The sequence below is a fragment of the Egretta garzetta genome, unplaced genomic scaffold (assembly GCF_000687185.1).
Source record: "Egretta garzetta isolate BGI_Z169 unplaced genomic scaffold, ASM68718v1 scaffold22, whole genome shotgun sequence".
NCBI lineage: Eukaryota > Metazoa > Chordata > Aves > Pelecaniformes > Ardeidae > Egretta > Egretta garzetta.
In genome coordinates, this window is record NW_009259102.1 from 2,788,936 (window position 1) to 2,803,136 (window position 14,201).

The 14,201-nt window shown below is 40.4% G+C and overlaps 1 protein-coding gene across 1 annotated transcript in view; it reads left to right on the plus strand.

The window, feature by feature from the left end:
• The window catches only part of TEK (TEK receptor tyrosine kinase), a 43,162-nt gene that overhangs the window by 12,885 nt on the left and 16,076 nt on the right, over positions 1 to 14,201 (plus strand). Inside the window, 6 exon segments of the mRNA XM_009635235.2 lie at positions 4,874 to 4,984; positions 8,587 to 8,739; positions 10,873 to 11,004; positions 12,176 to 12,316; positions 13,036 to 13,174; positions 13,465 to 13,503. Coding sequence (XP_009633530.2) covers positions 4,874 to 4,984; positions 8,587 to 8,739; positions 10,873 to 11,004; positions 12,176 to 12,316; positions 13,036 to 13,174; positions 13,465 to 13,503 — 715 coding nt within the window.

The window sequence follows — 14,201 nt, forward strand, 5'->3', positions numbered from 1 at the left end:
TCTGAAATGCAGATATCTAAACATTGCTGTCCTTTTTTTTTTAATAAATGGGCATCTGGAGCCTAGAAAACAACTGCCTTGCCTAAGGTTCAGTAAAACTACAGATCAGCAACATTGGATCTGCAGTCTGATCAGTATGAAATAAACCCCAGTCCAGCTCAACACTGGAAAGAAACTCCAGAGAAGTTTCCCAAAATCAAAGAAGGTTATTCACAAAAATCCACTATGGATTCCCCTATTGACTTGGTTTTGGTTTTAAGGTTATGCACAGTAGAAAAAGCAAAAATGGCAGGGAGATGGTGGGATGAGAAGGTGGGATTTCCAAGGCCCAGCACTCTGGCCATTACAATACATTTTCTTACACGCAAAATTTTGCTTGTCTCTGGACCTGATTAGACTTCTGGGACAAGTTCCAAAGCAAAGAGATCACCATAAACTAAAGAAACATGTAAGAAATTTTGGCTAATTTTCTGCAGTAAAGCAGGTTTTCAAACCTTCAGCTGATTTTCAGTAGACTTCACTGTGTTGCTGATGTTTTGTGCCATGACAGCTGGTCTGTGAGTAGACTTGACACTTTTAATCTTTCTTTATAAGTTTTAGTAAGAGGAATTATCATTGTTGAGTATATACTGAAATTATACAGCAAATTTAGAAAAAGAGGTTTTTCATTTGTCTGAGCTACAGCTAGTGTTCATTTATTTCTTTTAGTACGGGAACGTTAGGAGCAGGACAAGTGCATTTTTTTTGGCTTATGTTTTCTCTGACCAAATGTGGTCTTTGAAGGGTTGGACTGGTCACCGAGAAAGCTCTGCAGGTGCAGGCTGAGAACTCCATTGTTTCAAAGGAGGCTGCACTGAGGAAGAGGAGGAGGAGATAAGATAATAGTCCATGGAAAGTCAATGTAACCCTGCCTGTGGCAGAATGCCAGTAAGCTGAGCACACCTCAGGCTGTCCTGTAGAACAACCTCTGTAGGTGGAAGAGTGTCTTCTGAATCAATCAGTTTTTTGCATTTGATATCTGTGGACCTAAGAGCAGAGAATTTAAAGTAATCAAACTTCCAGAGGTTCCTAAGTGACAGAAGTTTTTCTAACCAGAAAACCACAACATTCACACCAGCAGTAGGTAGGTTTCTTTGAATCATTTCTGGGTTTGAATCCATTTCTCCGATTTTCTCTGCAACAGCTGTCACTGCCAAAATTTGAGCTAGCAACTTGTTGGTGAATGCATATAATCTAATCAGGCTAGATGGGTGAGAAAGAGGCGCGACAGAAATTCTCAAAGCTATTAAAGTGCACAGAAAGAGGAAGAAGAGGTCAGTGAAGGACTGTGAGGTTTGGCAAAGCATCTGTAGCTGGAAAGAAGGCCTTTTTCCCCTTTACTGTTGTTGTCTGAATAATTTTTAAAGGCAGAGTGTGTTTTTCAACACCAAAAATTGAGCAAGAGTTGAAGTGTGCAGTCTCCCACACAGAAGGCATGGGAAGGAACAGCAGTTCCGAAAACTCAGCCACTGTTTTGCAGCCTCAGGGCAAGAAGCTGCTGAAACACTCCCTCACCATTAATCATTTGGGTAGCCCACTGACTTTTAGCGGGAACTGTCATCTGCCCGATTATGTACCCATTATCAGATACACAGGTACAGTGGTGATTTTTGCTGTATGGGAGGAGAACAGGTACATTTTCCTCTACACATGTGCCATTCTGAAAGTAACAAGTCCATTCTCCTGAATTCTTTATATTTTATCATTATGGTTACACATGTAATATTCATACATGCAATGAGAGGGAACAGATTATGCTTTTTATATATATATATCTGGGGAGCAATGCTTATAGTGTATACAACACATATGTCTAGAATAGAACACTATATAGCCTGTTCTGCATCTAGTCAAATATAATTTATGCAATTTCTCCTCACAATAAATGTGTTTTTTCATATATATGACTGAGTCCCCCCCCAGAAACTCTCTAGAGGAGGCAAAGGGACAATAATGGAAATGCTAGCAACAGACCATTATGGCACTTGCCCTGCAACTCACTTCATTATGTCTCTATAAGGAATTGGCACACTCAAGATGTGAAATCATGAAATACAAGTCACAAGCTAAAAATACGTTGGAACTGAGGCCACCAGGGAGTTTGGGTTCCTTTCCATTGCAACAATAGTCTGAAGAAAAAGTCTTGTGGTTAAGCTAAAAAACATATAACAAAAAGAAAATGGGAATACAAAAGTTTAAAATCTTGTTAAAACAATTAGTAATGCCTCACTAAATTTGTTCCAAAACCCACTGGAACTAAAACACTTAGGATCATTTGTAACTAGCAATTCATTTTTGGGAAAGCTGTTGAATTTTCTTTTCTAAATAGACAGTCATTTTCACCATGCATTTGTTATTCATAAATAACTTCTAACTCAGGAGCTGACAGTAAGTTGGGACTGCTTTCGGTTTTTGTTTGCCAGTTTCTAATGAGATCTTATTTCATTATCCTACATTAGAATTCTCTGTTTCTCTAAGATGCAGGTTCAGATACCAGTGCCTAGGTAACATGGCAAATGCTCAATAGATTCCCGTGTGTGTGCTTAGTATCACAGAGGAAGGGTCCTTCTGAAATCATTTGGATAGCATTTACAAAGGAATGAAAACACGTGGCAGAGGCTCAGAGCATAAACACTAGACCTGCACAGGGGATGAAAATTCCATTCTGCAAAGAAGTTTGAGTTTTCAACAGCTGTCTTAGTTCCGATCTGAAATAAAACATTAAAATGTCAAAATTCTCAAGGAAATAAAATTCTGGGAGAGAGGTTGGCATGGATAGATAGAAATGTCTTCATTTTTACTCAAATTTTCTCTCTTTAATTTTTCATCACATAACATAATACAAACATTTTGATTTTTAATTAAAATGCCATTCTGAAATGGAAGTATTAAAATGTACTTTCCTCAAATATTGCAAGAATACTGCCCCTTTTTACCCTAATGTAATGCAGGTACTAATGCAGTTTCAGCCTCATACAAACTTTGATGTAGCACCTACCTGCACATTTTTTACCACTTTACTGCACATACAATATAACAGAAAGTTAGTTTATCATTGTTTCTCTGCTTTCTGATCCTATCTCTGTGCATTTCTTTGCCACCACTTTTCAGCCACACACTCCAAATTTGTTTTCTGCAACCATCGGTATGAACCAGAGAACACTTTGACAGTTTTCTAAAAATGAAATGAAAAAAGAGGCATGGCTATAGATAAATGGCATTTTTTTATGAATAAGTTGTCTAACAGTTAGTACTAACGTGTATGTGTTCCTTAAAATATTCCCTGTGAAATAAATGTGGCTTTAATAGAAATGGAACCTGTGCAAATGCAGAGCTGACTAGGAGCACAAATGGCTCTTCAAGGATGCCTTCCAGCTGAGGCACAGGTGGGTCCTTCTTTCAGAAAGGTCCCACTCACCTTGCTGGGGAGGCTGGTGGCAGCAGAACTGGGCTCCCAGGGGCTGAACAGCAAAAAGATGCAGGACGGACTTACCCAAGAAGAACTTGCATAGGAGGAACTCTTAAGGCTGAACAGCCACAAAAACAGAAAGAGAAAAGGGGATGGTGAAAATCAGTGCCTCACTCCCCTGGTTGCTCTAAAAGGGAGCGTAGAAAGGTGTAACATTGTCAATCAGATAAAGTGCTGAATGAGTTTGGAAATTAACTTAGCCTAATTTTAGAAGAGTTTCTGTAAATTTTTTTGCCATGTGACATAACAATGACAGTATGTAATAAAAAATCGGACCTAAAAATGGTCAGAAAACCTGAATTTTGGTCTTCAGTAAACCTCATGGCTTTCCCTTGTAATTTTGCATCTAAATGAAAGGAAGCATCCTGAACTTCTAATTTGTTTCAAAGTAATGTTGCAATTAAAATTATAATTTCACCGGTTTCAAAAAGTACTACCTCATGAGATTTTTTATGTGCTTTTCCCAATTATCTTCTGATCTTTTTTTCCACTAGCAATGGGCAAAAATGGGCACTAGAAAAGGCAAAAAAATTGTGAAAATCCCTCTATCTACTACTTTCTTCTTTTTCTTAAACCAAGAACTATAAACAAATGTATAAAAGTACTTTGCTGTTCAAGCAGAAAAATTAATTTCGATTTCCCAACTGGCAAAATTGAAAAATATCACCAATCTAGACACTTCCTCACATAGAATTTTTATTTTAATTAAGCCACATTTTCAGATGAGAATATTTTGGTAAAAGTATCACTGGCTGTGAATATGTTTTTTTCTTCTGCTCTTAGTGCAAACCAGCACTCTCAGTATTTACAGAGAGCATGATGAACTACCCCAAGCACATACCTACTCTATCTTACCGCATCTCCCCCAGACCCTGCATGACTGTGGTACCTGGAACTATCTTGACTGTTCTGCATCATAAACCTTAAACAGAAAAGAACTGAGTCACTCAGGGCATTTGTCTGCCAATGTCAGCTTGTTCTCTACAATACATTTTCCAGTACTTTATCCAGTCTGTTTTAAAAATGTCTCAAAGGATGAGGAAACTTGGGAAAGTGTTTTACAGACAGTTGGAGCTCCTAGTTAGGAAGTGTTTCCAGATAGTCAGCCAAAATCAATTTTTTTTTTTTTAAATTCCATGCCCCAAGTTCTAGTAGAAGTCTGTTTTTTCAGGGTATAGGTGAGTCCTCTGTCTTTGCCAAAAGATAGAGCTGAGGTTACTGGTGATAAAGAGTCAGTGTGTGCTCTAAATAATTTTAAATGTCAAAATATGAGCCAGGGTCTGTTCTCAGCTTTCAGCCCAGAGACCAGATAGAGACAATAACTGCTGCTATTTATCCCATACTTCTGTCCTGTTCTGTTTTCAGCCTCCTTCCACCCAGTGGCATTAACTGTTACAGCAAATAAGGGAGAGCATGTGAATATTTCCTTCATCAGAATGGCAGCAAAAGAAGAAGACGCAGTGATCTACAAAAATGGTAATTAACCTTTCCCTCTTCCTGCTATCATTGTCTTAGCCAAGTGCCATGTAACTGTTTGAAAGTCATTGCTGATGAAACCCACGATGAAACCCATGCTGTGCAACTGGAGCAGACATAATTCCTCATGCATTTAATGTTCCTTAAAGGAGCCATTTGCCATATCCAATATATTGACCTGACCTGTTTCTATTCCACCAGAACGCCAGATCTTCTGTTTATACTTTTGCTTTGTTTCTCATTTTCTTTTTGATTTCCCTCCATATCCCCTCATAAGTTTGCCTCGCTGCTTTTAATTTTAATATTTATTTTTTTATTATTTGTTTTTTTTTTTTTCTCTGTGCCACTGCAAGGGCCTAGTTACAGAATCTTTCCTTGCATTTCTACTGCTTTTCAAGTGCATACCTTTCCTTCTTCAAAAGGCTTTTAGAGGCCATTTAGCTTCTATGATGCTCTTCAGGCTAAGAAAATCGAATCCTTATTTCATTCAACTACAGAAGCTATCAGTTTGTAAAATTTATGACACCAACTTTCTATCTAACATGGGGCCTAAATCACACATAACTCACTGTTCAGCTGTATGTTGCTACTGCTTGACACTTGGAAATGCGGGCAGTTTGCTATCTACCTCTTGTAGAAAGGCAGGAAAATATTGGTCACTAAAGTCACAGTGCTTTCATACTCAATCAGAATGTTAGAGCACAAGAAATTATAGTTGTGGAAAGTACATGTAATGTACCTGTCCATCTTTGTCTACTGATAGTCTAGCTTACCATGAGCTACCGGGAAATAGGGAGCAAATAGAGTGGGATGAGGCAAGGAAGTGTCAGCACACTGCAAAAGAACACAGTGGGTCGGCCTCAGCCCCAGTTACTGAATACTTGGAACACTTCTCTACAGGCTGGAAGAGAAAAATAACCAAAAGGTATAATTTAAAAAGGAATATGCAAAGCAAGGTTTCTTAAAGATCTGTTTCTTCGCTCTTCAGAGATTCAGCTATGGCAGTGCACAGTGGAGAAAGTTTGCCATCACTTGTCCTTTGGGGATCCCCAGGGGAATTTTGTGATCTCCTGTCAGCGGTTTCCCGTACAAGACCCAACTATTATGTTGGAGCAGGAGTGCTTACATCGTGGTGCTGCCATAGCTGGGATTCCAACTGGAAAATTGGCAAAAAGCCTCAAATTAACCATGACTCTGGACAGTAGGTCAAGTTCTCCACCTGAGATTGCAGCTGAAATAGCATCCCTGAGGATTCCTGATATGGGAGCTGCCAAAAAAGAGAAAATACTTGTCCTGTTATACTTAACTGTTGCAGTCTTTCACTTTGGTCATTTAAAGTACAGCTTTGCCCTTGCAGACCCTCACAAAGGCTGTCTAGGGAATGCAACTGTTCTGCTAAACAAGATTGCTTTAAGACATTGGCATAACTTGTGCCATCTTTGAAAACATGCCCAAAAACTGAACCTTGCTAAGAGACTGTGAGCATAAAACTTTCTTAATACTTTGCTGCCAAAGTTTGTTTGCAGCTTGTAACCCAAAAGAGATGCAAAAAAAGCCCCGCAGTTTCAGAACTAATCCCTTTCATTCTGCTCTTTTTCTTAGGCCCTCTTTTCTTGAAGAACTGTTTTGTGTTGTCACCGACTAAATCAACCCAAGATCTTTTTGCTGTTTTGATTATGATCCTTAGCAAAGTTTTTACGTTTTTAGGCTGCGTGCAATTTGACTACAGTCAAATTGATATTATGATAGTATGTATGATCGCAGACAGTAAAGGTCCTCCCTGACACAGTTAGCCTTCTAAATTATTTCAGCATAGTGAAAAAAAGGTTGTTTCATTATCAGTGTAACTGTACGGGCATATAGAAGGTAAGGGCACTTGATTTGTGGGAGCATCATCTGGTTAATGGTCATTCACCATAAAAGATTAAGACAAGAAACAAGAGAAGTAACAAATCAACAGACAGAGAAGCCCTAAGGAGTAGCAGATGACAGTGAAAATACCAAAAGGCAGAGCTCTCCAGCCTGAAGGAACAACACGAAGCTCTGAGCAGCTTCAGCCAGAGCTTTGTAGGTGTAAGAAGCAGGATTATCATGGGTCTCGGGGGAAAGAACAAACTTATTATGACATGATTGAAGGGGATGTGTATGAAATAATGCGATATTTAGAGAAAGAGCCAAACAGGAGAAAAGGAGGGCTCAAAGCGAATAGGAAAGGAACAAGCATGGGAAAATGGGTCTGGAGGCGGGTAAAAGCTGCCACTTGCACGTGTGCAAGCAGCAGGCCGGTATGCTGGTCTGGCCAAGCTCTGCACTACGGTTGGTCTGATCTTGTTAAATTCTATTCATAATTATTCAGATTATTAAGTGTGCTCCCTACCTGGTATGCATACATATAACCTGCTAGCAGCCTTCAGGCCAGACTAGAAGGCACAAAAGGTTTGACTCCTAGTAACTGGGAACACATGCCAGGGGTCAAAGGGGCTTGTATATGTCTGGGGCCAGCAATCGGAGAGACCAAGTGTCTCAGGCCAGTTATGGCAAGGAGCCATTTGTGTGCATGTGTGTGTGTGCACGTGTGACACCAGTGACCTTCAACCCCAGCTAACCAGTGAGTAGAGGTGTGAGAGACAGCTATGAGAGAGACTGTAGGTCCAGGCCAGCTAAGAGCCATTTTTTGGTGGGTGAGTGTATGAGAACGGCCAGCAAGACTGACTAGCTGGCAAGTGAGAATAGGATCAGGCTGCCTGGGTTGTTCATGTGTATGTGAGTCCCGCGTGCATATGCAGTACCTGTAAAGGCACACTTCTGCACAGTTCTAGGGTTTTCAGTACCGTGTGTGTGAGCATGTGCATGTATGTTTTGGTGGTAGCTGGCTGGACTTGCCATTAGCTGACTGCAGCAGCCTTGGTCTGATGGACTGGAGTGGAAGGACTCCCAGGGGTCCTGAAGTTCACTGGATGCAGCGTCTCTTTGAAGCAATCAAGGTTCTGATATTGTTACTTGGTGCTCCAGAGGGATGGCAGAAGACCAGATGATATTGCCTTACTTAGCAAGCATGTATGACCAACTACAACAAACCTAGAATAACATGGATATGCTCCCTTGGGTTAAAAAATAAAAGAGGCAGAAACATGTTAAGTCTGGGAAGAAAAGATAAAGCTGTGCTGTGTTCTTCCTGCTTTTGTCTGCTAAGTAAATCTTTATGCAACTCCGATTAAATAGGACCTGGCTGGCATTTGCTATTTGACTGCTTCCAGCCACACTAGACTCCTTGTAGATGGTCACCCCTCCCTTCAGGGAAGGCCAAGAAACAAAACGAACCCTTTGAACCACTAGGCTCTTAGCAACATTCCTGTAAGGCAATGATGAACTCTAAGTACTTTGTCCCATTCATCTACTAACTTTCTTCAATATCTAGCTTCCTTTTTACTTGCACCTCTCCAATTATCAAAAACTAGCATAGTTGTCAGTGAATTCACAACTAATAGATTCTGCTGCTAAGCTCATCCCAGCTGTCCTTCCTCAGTAACCAATGCAAACTCACTTCTGTCTGTAAAGGGTGAACGACTTTGTCTGTTGTATCTGTGTGTTCCTTTCCCCAGGTTCCTTCATCCACTCTGTGCCCAGGCATGAAGTGCCAGGGGAGCTAGAAGTCTCCTATCCTCAGGTTCAGCCACAGGACGCAGGGGTTTACTCTGCCAGATATATAGGAGGAAACCTCTTTACTTCTGCTTATACAAGGCTTATTGTAAGACGTAAGTTCCATTAATGTGTGCTTATGATTAATTGTTTAAAGTCGTAATGAATCTGAAATGAAGCTTACACTGTGCCCAAATAAGGGCCAAAATCTTTCTTGGCATAAGATGCCATCAGATTATGTCAGAAGAAATTTTTTCCAAGGATCTTTTGTACAAGCTGATACTGATTTAAGCAGCTGAGAGAGAAAAAAAATCAGATATAGGTTCAATTCATCTTAGCTATTGCCAGAATAGCTAGCTCTTTTCTCAGCATCTCAGCTTTTCACACACCAAGGAAGCAGGAACGAAGAATGTGGCATTGGGTCTCCCATGAATATCAGATGTGGGTCTGAGCACAAAATAGGCATTTTCAAATGTCTCTGTTCTCTATAGTGGGCTGTATCCAAACGCCATTTATCCTAACATTTCTCATCTTTAGCATGCAGTATTGTATTTTCACAAACTACCCCAGCCTCAGTCAGCTCCTAACTACCTCCCCGTGGATGACAGGACCAGGTTATGATGCAGGCGGATATTTTCCATTAAGTATTCTGCATGTCCTGTAGCTCATGCTGCTATGTCCATTTTCATCAGAGATAAAAAAGCTTATATTCTATTAACTTGGATAGAAATATAAAACTAACATGTAAAAATAAATAGCTGTTCAAATATCTTATATTATGGAGAAAATATTTCTGGTGGTAAAAGGTATTTTACTTGCTAACATCCACTGGATGGAGGAGTCGGAAATGAATCAACATAAGGCCCCAAATTTGGATTTTGAAGCTATTGCCACCTTACTAAATGAAACAGCCCAAGATCTATTCTCTGCTCTAGTGCCAAGCTACAGCAGTTTTACCCATAAATTCTGTCCCCTGCCTTGAAATAGGCTTTTGGCTTGCCCATCCCACCCATTGGGAAAACTCTTGGGGCATAGTCTGGGAGACTGGTAGGGAGCACACTAACAATAAAGAAAATGGATGATTGCATGCCACTGCTCAGACACGTGTCCTGCCCTTCTTTGCATTAGCAGTATAGACACAGACTGATGATTTTTAGCAAAGCCTTTGTTTTGAAGTACCCACTTCTAAGAATTTCACTCTGGGAGAAGGAGGAGATAGATCTCCAAGTACCACTCTGATACATTAAGTGCTTGCTGAAATCTGAAAAAGCTGATCCAAGTCTGGATCACCCACTTCTAGTAACCCTGCCTAGGGACTTCCCAGTTTATTTTTTCCTCAGTCCTAGCTTTACACTAGAGAAAGGCATCAAGGTCCATTTCTGTGATGTAAGAAACATTACTACAAATCAAATACCAGCTCCTACTGATTTCCAAAGCAGCCCAGAGAATTTTGCATCTTGTGGGGGCAGATTAAGCATTTGCCTGATGAAGTCATATACTCTTGTTTAGAGCTTGAGCTCTGCTTCTATGAAATCAGTATCAAAACTCCGACTGGCAGGATTAATGGTAGTTGTATCTTTTAAAATTACGAAGTGGGAAAGAAAATCATGACAGGCATTAAAACAACTGACTGTTCTTAGTCCAGTTATTCCAGAAACAGGTCACCAGCTGATTGATCTTTCTTGTAAAGACCCAGTGAAGATAGTAAAAATACAACAGATGTGAACCCGGTCTAATGAACTTTCAAGAAAAACATTGTTACAGAAAAAAATCATGACTTGCCAAATGCCAGTAGAATGCCAGTGATGCCAAGCTTGGTCCTGCTGGCTTACTACCAGTACAGCCAGCTCCAGGTGAAGGCTGGATCTTTGGTAGGTCTCATCCCCACTACAAGAATACAAGTCCACTACAAGAATACAAATATAACAACTTTGTCAACTTCCAGACTTACTCTTCCAAACTAAAAAATCTATCTCTAGTATCAGAAATGGAAGACTTTTTAAGTTCCTGCTTTGAAGATGTTACGTAGTATCGCTGCATACTATGCAGCCGTTCTGCTCCAGAAACAGTGGCACTTCCACAATGAAAAAAGTGATTCCTTACATTAGGTCAGTTGGCTGGGGCTTTAGGAGGTCCATATGGTTCATATTTTTATGTATTGTACTGTTTGTCTTAATTAAAAAGAATTTTACTACATGATTGGTTACTGAATAAGACAACAAATATGTCATTACATTTTTGCATAAAAGGATGTGAAGCTCAGAAGTGGGGCCCTTCCTGTAGCTCCCACTGCCCTTCCTGCACAAACAATGGCATTTGTCATGAAGATACTGGGGAATGCATCTGTCCTCCAGGTTTTATGGGAAAAACATGTGAGAAAGGTAAGCAAATATTATTTTCACAGATTGCTCATTAGTGGCAGAAGTTGGCAGATTATTGAGGGAAGCATCAGATGGGGCAGCCTGGTTTTACTCTTTATAGCTATAGCATTTACAGCTGGTGCTGGAGACAGGACAGCTTTAGGTGAGATGAACCTTGACTTAGTAAGGCTGTTCTTGCAGTTGTGATTTAGCTTTCCCCCCTCTTCTCCTAGTAGAGATTATATTGCCAGGGAAGATGAGTGTTTCCAACTCTTCCTGAACAATATGCACTTGTACAGTGTACTAGATGGTCTCTTCTAGCCTCCCTTTCCCATGAGAGGATGGACCAGCTGATCTTTTGAGATGCCTTCCAATCTGGGCTGTTCTATGATTCCCTGGAAATCAGTACGCTTGAAGCAACTGATGGACTGTTAAGTGCATGGTAGAAAAGGAGATTATAAGGATACACTGGCACTGGGAAATGAAGCCCTTTGTTAGAGATTCCCTGGCTACTTCTGAATGAGCTGCTAATGTGCTCACAGGATGATATGTCTCCGCAGGGGCATATCAACAGGGTATGTCTATGCACATCAGTGTCAGTGACAATTAGTTTGGGTTCTGGAATAATTACAGTAGGCATCACATTGCTCTGATCTCTCCAAGCAACTTTTGGGTCCAGTGCTAAATACGTATCCTAATATTTTGACTGAATTGCAGTGCTGTAAATACTAGAGCTAATTGATTGGAATAGTCGACATCTGAACAACTCTAATGTAGTACTGATCACATCAGAAAAGCAAAACCCTGAGCTTGGCAGTTTCGTATGCACTGACCTCTAAGAAGAATATTTGGTTTTCATGGCACTGTTTGTCCATTTTATATTAAAAATGCTTGTAAAGAGGTTCTATTGCTGAAGCTCTGTCCCCACATATCCAAAGCAATGGGTGCTTCTCTGATGTATCCTCATGTGGGTGAACGCTATGCTTGTTGCTGCTGCCTGAACTTAACCAATAGTGCAGCCGTGGCTTAAGTAGTTATCAATGTGGATGTATCTGGTATCTGAATGGCAAAAATGCTATTTTTTTAATTTTAATTCATACTTTCTGTTGTCTAAAGCTGTATCATTAGAAGCATTAGCTCTTTTGTGGACTTAATGCTGTTGGGCTATTCTTTCCCTCTCTCCCTTCAATAGCTTGTGGAGCCAATACATTTGGCAAAACATGTGAAGAGAGCTGTAAAGAAAACTATGGCTGCAGAAACTATATGTTCTGTCTGCCAGATCCATATGGTTGTTCTTGTGCCACAGGATGGATGGGACTGGAATGTGATAAAGGTATAGTAAAAAATATGAGGAATGGTGATGAGTCCTTAGTGTCCAGCACATAAGAAATACAGAAGGGAACTAGCAGAGGAGAGTAGAAGATGGGATTTTTTACATTCTGTAAAAGAGGGATAATAATGTTTACCCATCTTAGAGGACCATGTCAGGTTCTCAGAAGAAGGACAGAGTAAAGTTTAAAACTATTCAAATTATTCTGCAAAATGAACTGATGTTCTACTGAGACATTTAAAATCCTCTGACAGCCACAGTGCAGCTGTATTTCTACAAGTCAATTTGGTGCCAAACATATCTATTGCTGAGCAATACTGAGCATAATCAGCCTTGTTCACTTCAATTAGACTGCAAACTCCTGGGGACATGAAGCACATCTTCCCTTATGAATATGTGCCATCTTGTTCAATGGTGACACAACTCTGATGAAGCCTTTGGACACTGCTACTGTGCAAGAGAAACAACAGTGGAGCTTGAGAAGCTTCCACGTTGGCATCTAGTCTACAAATGACAGGCATGGATACAAACGTGCTGTACTTTTTTGACGTTAGTGTGCTGTCAGGATGTTCTGTGCATGATTTAGTGCTAATACATACAGTTTCAAACTCAACCCAACTGAGGGAACTAAACCCTACTGGAGAACTGATGAATGAGATTGAAAACTAATGTAAGACATTTTCTAGTACCTTTACACTAACTGGAAACATATGTGCTTGCAGAATGCAAACCTGGTTTTTATGGGTCGGATTGCAAACTTAAGTGTAATTGTCACAATCGAGGGACTTGCGACAGATTTAAGGGCTGCGTCTGCTCCCTCGGATGGCATGGTCTGCAATGTGAAAAAGAAGGTAAAGCAAGGTAACACGGTAGTAAATGGCTTTTCCCAGTGTAACTGAAACAGATCTTCACACTGGTAGAGCATTTCCACTCCAGGCTGGTATCCTTGCTCTGCCAATTACATTCCAGGGGCCTAGACACTTCTATACATCCTTATGGCAATGCAGTGTTTTTAAACCTCTGCCCCACACGCTGCATTTAGCAGGCTGGTCTGCTACCTTTTCATCTGGTTTTGCTTTCATCAGAGGTAGATTTGCAAACCTTATTCCATAGGATTTGATGCTGTCTGTAATATCAGTTGCTGACAGAAGCTGCTCACCCTACCTGCATGATCAGCTTTTGGATAGGCTCATGATACTTTACCATTACCTACCTCTTATTCATCTGCATACACTCCTATACCATGTGCCTCATGGTCTGAAATTGATGACTGAGACACCAAGACAACCCCAGAGTTTAAAACAGCTCTGCCTCTCTGAGAAAGCCTTTAGTCTGCAAAGCTGAACATACCTCATTCAAAATCTCTTTCGATTCAGGCACAGTTTGCACACAGTATTTTCTAAGATGCACTCAGCACCTATTATTTCTGCTTGATAAATAAAGTGACAAATCCACTGTTAACTTGTAAAGGCTTCCAAGTGCACAAAAGAAGCAGATAAATAAGACCATGATTCAACCAGCCAAACTATACCATTGTGATCTGACTGCTCTTATAAACAGACAAAACTGAGAGCAAATAGATACTGTACATGCAGTAAAAAAATCTGTGCATGATTTTGCCATAGCTAGACTGTCTGTGCTTAGACTGTCAGTGAGAAAGAAAGGGGAGGGGAAAAGACAGAGGAGTAGACACAGAGCTTGTTCCTTCTCATATGATATTTGCACCCATGTAACAGTGCTGACTTTGGTAAGCACGATCCTTGTGTATGCCCACATGGGTGAACCATGACACCTGTGCTGCCTGTGTTCATGGTATGCCTAAACCTGTTTTGGTGCTGCCTTTTCCAAGTTCTGTTTGAAGGCTGACATTAAAATACCATATATATTT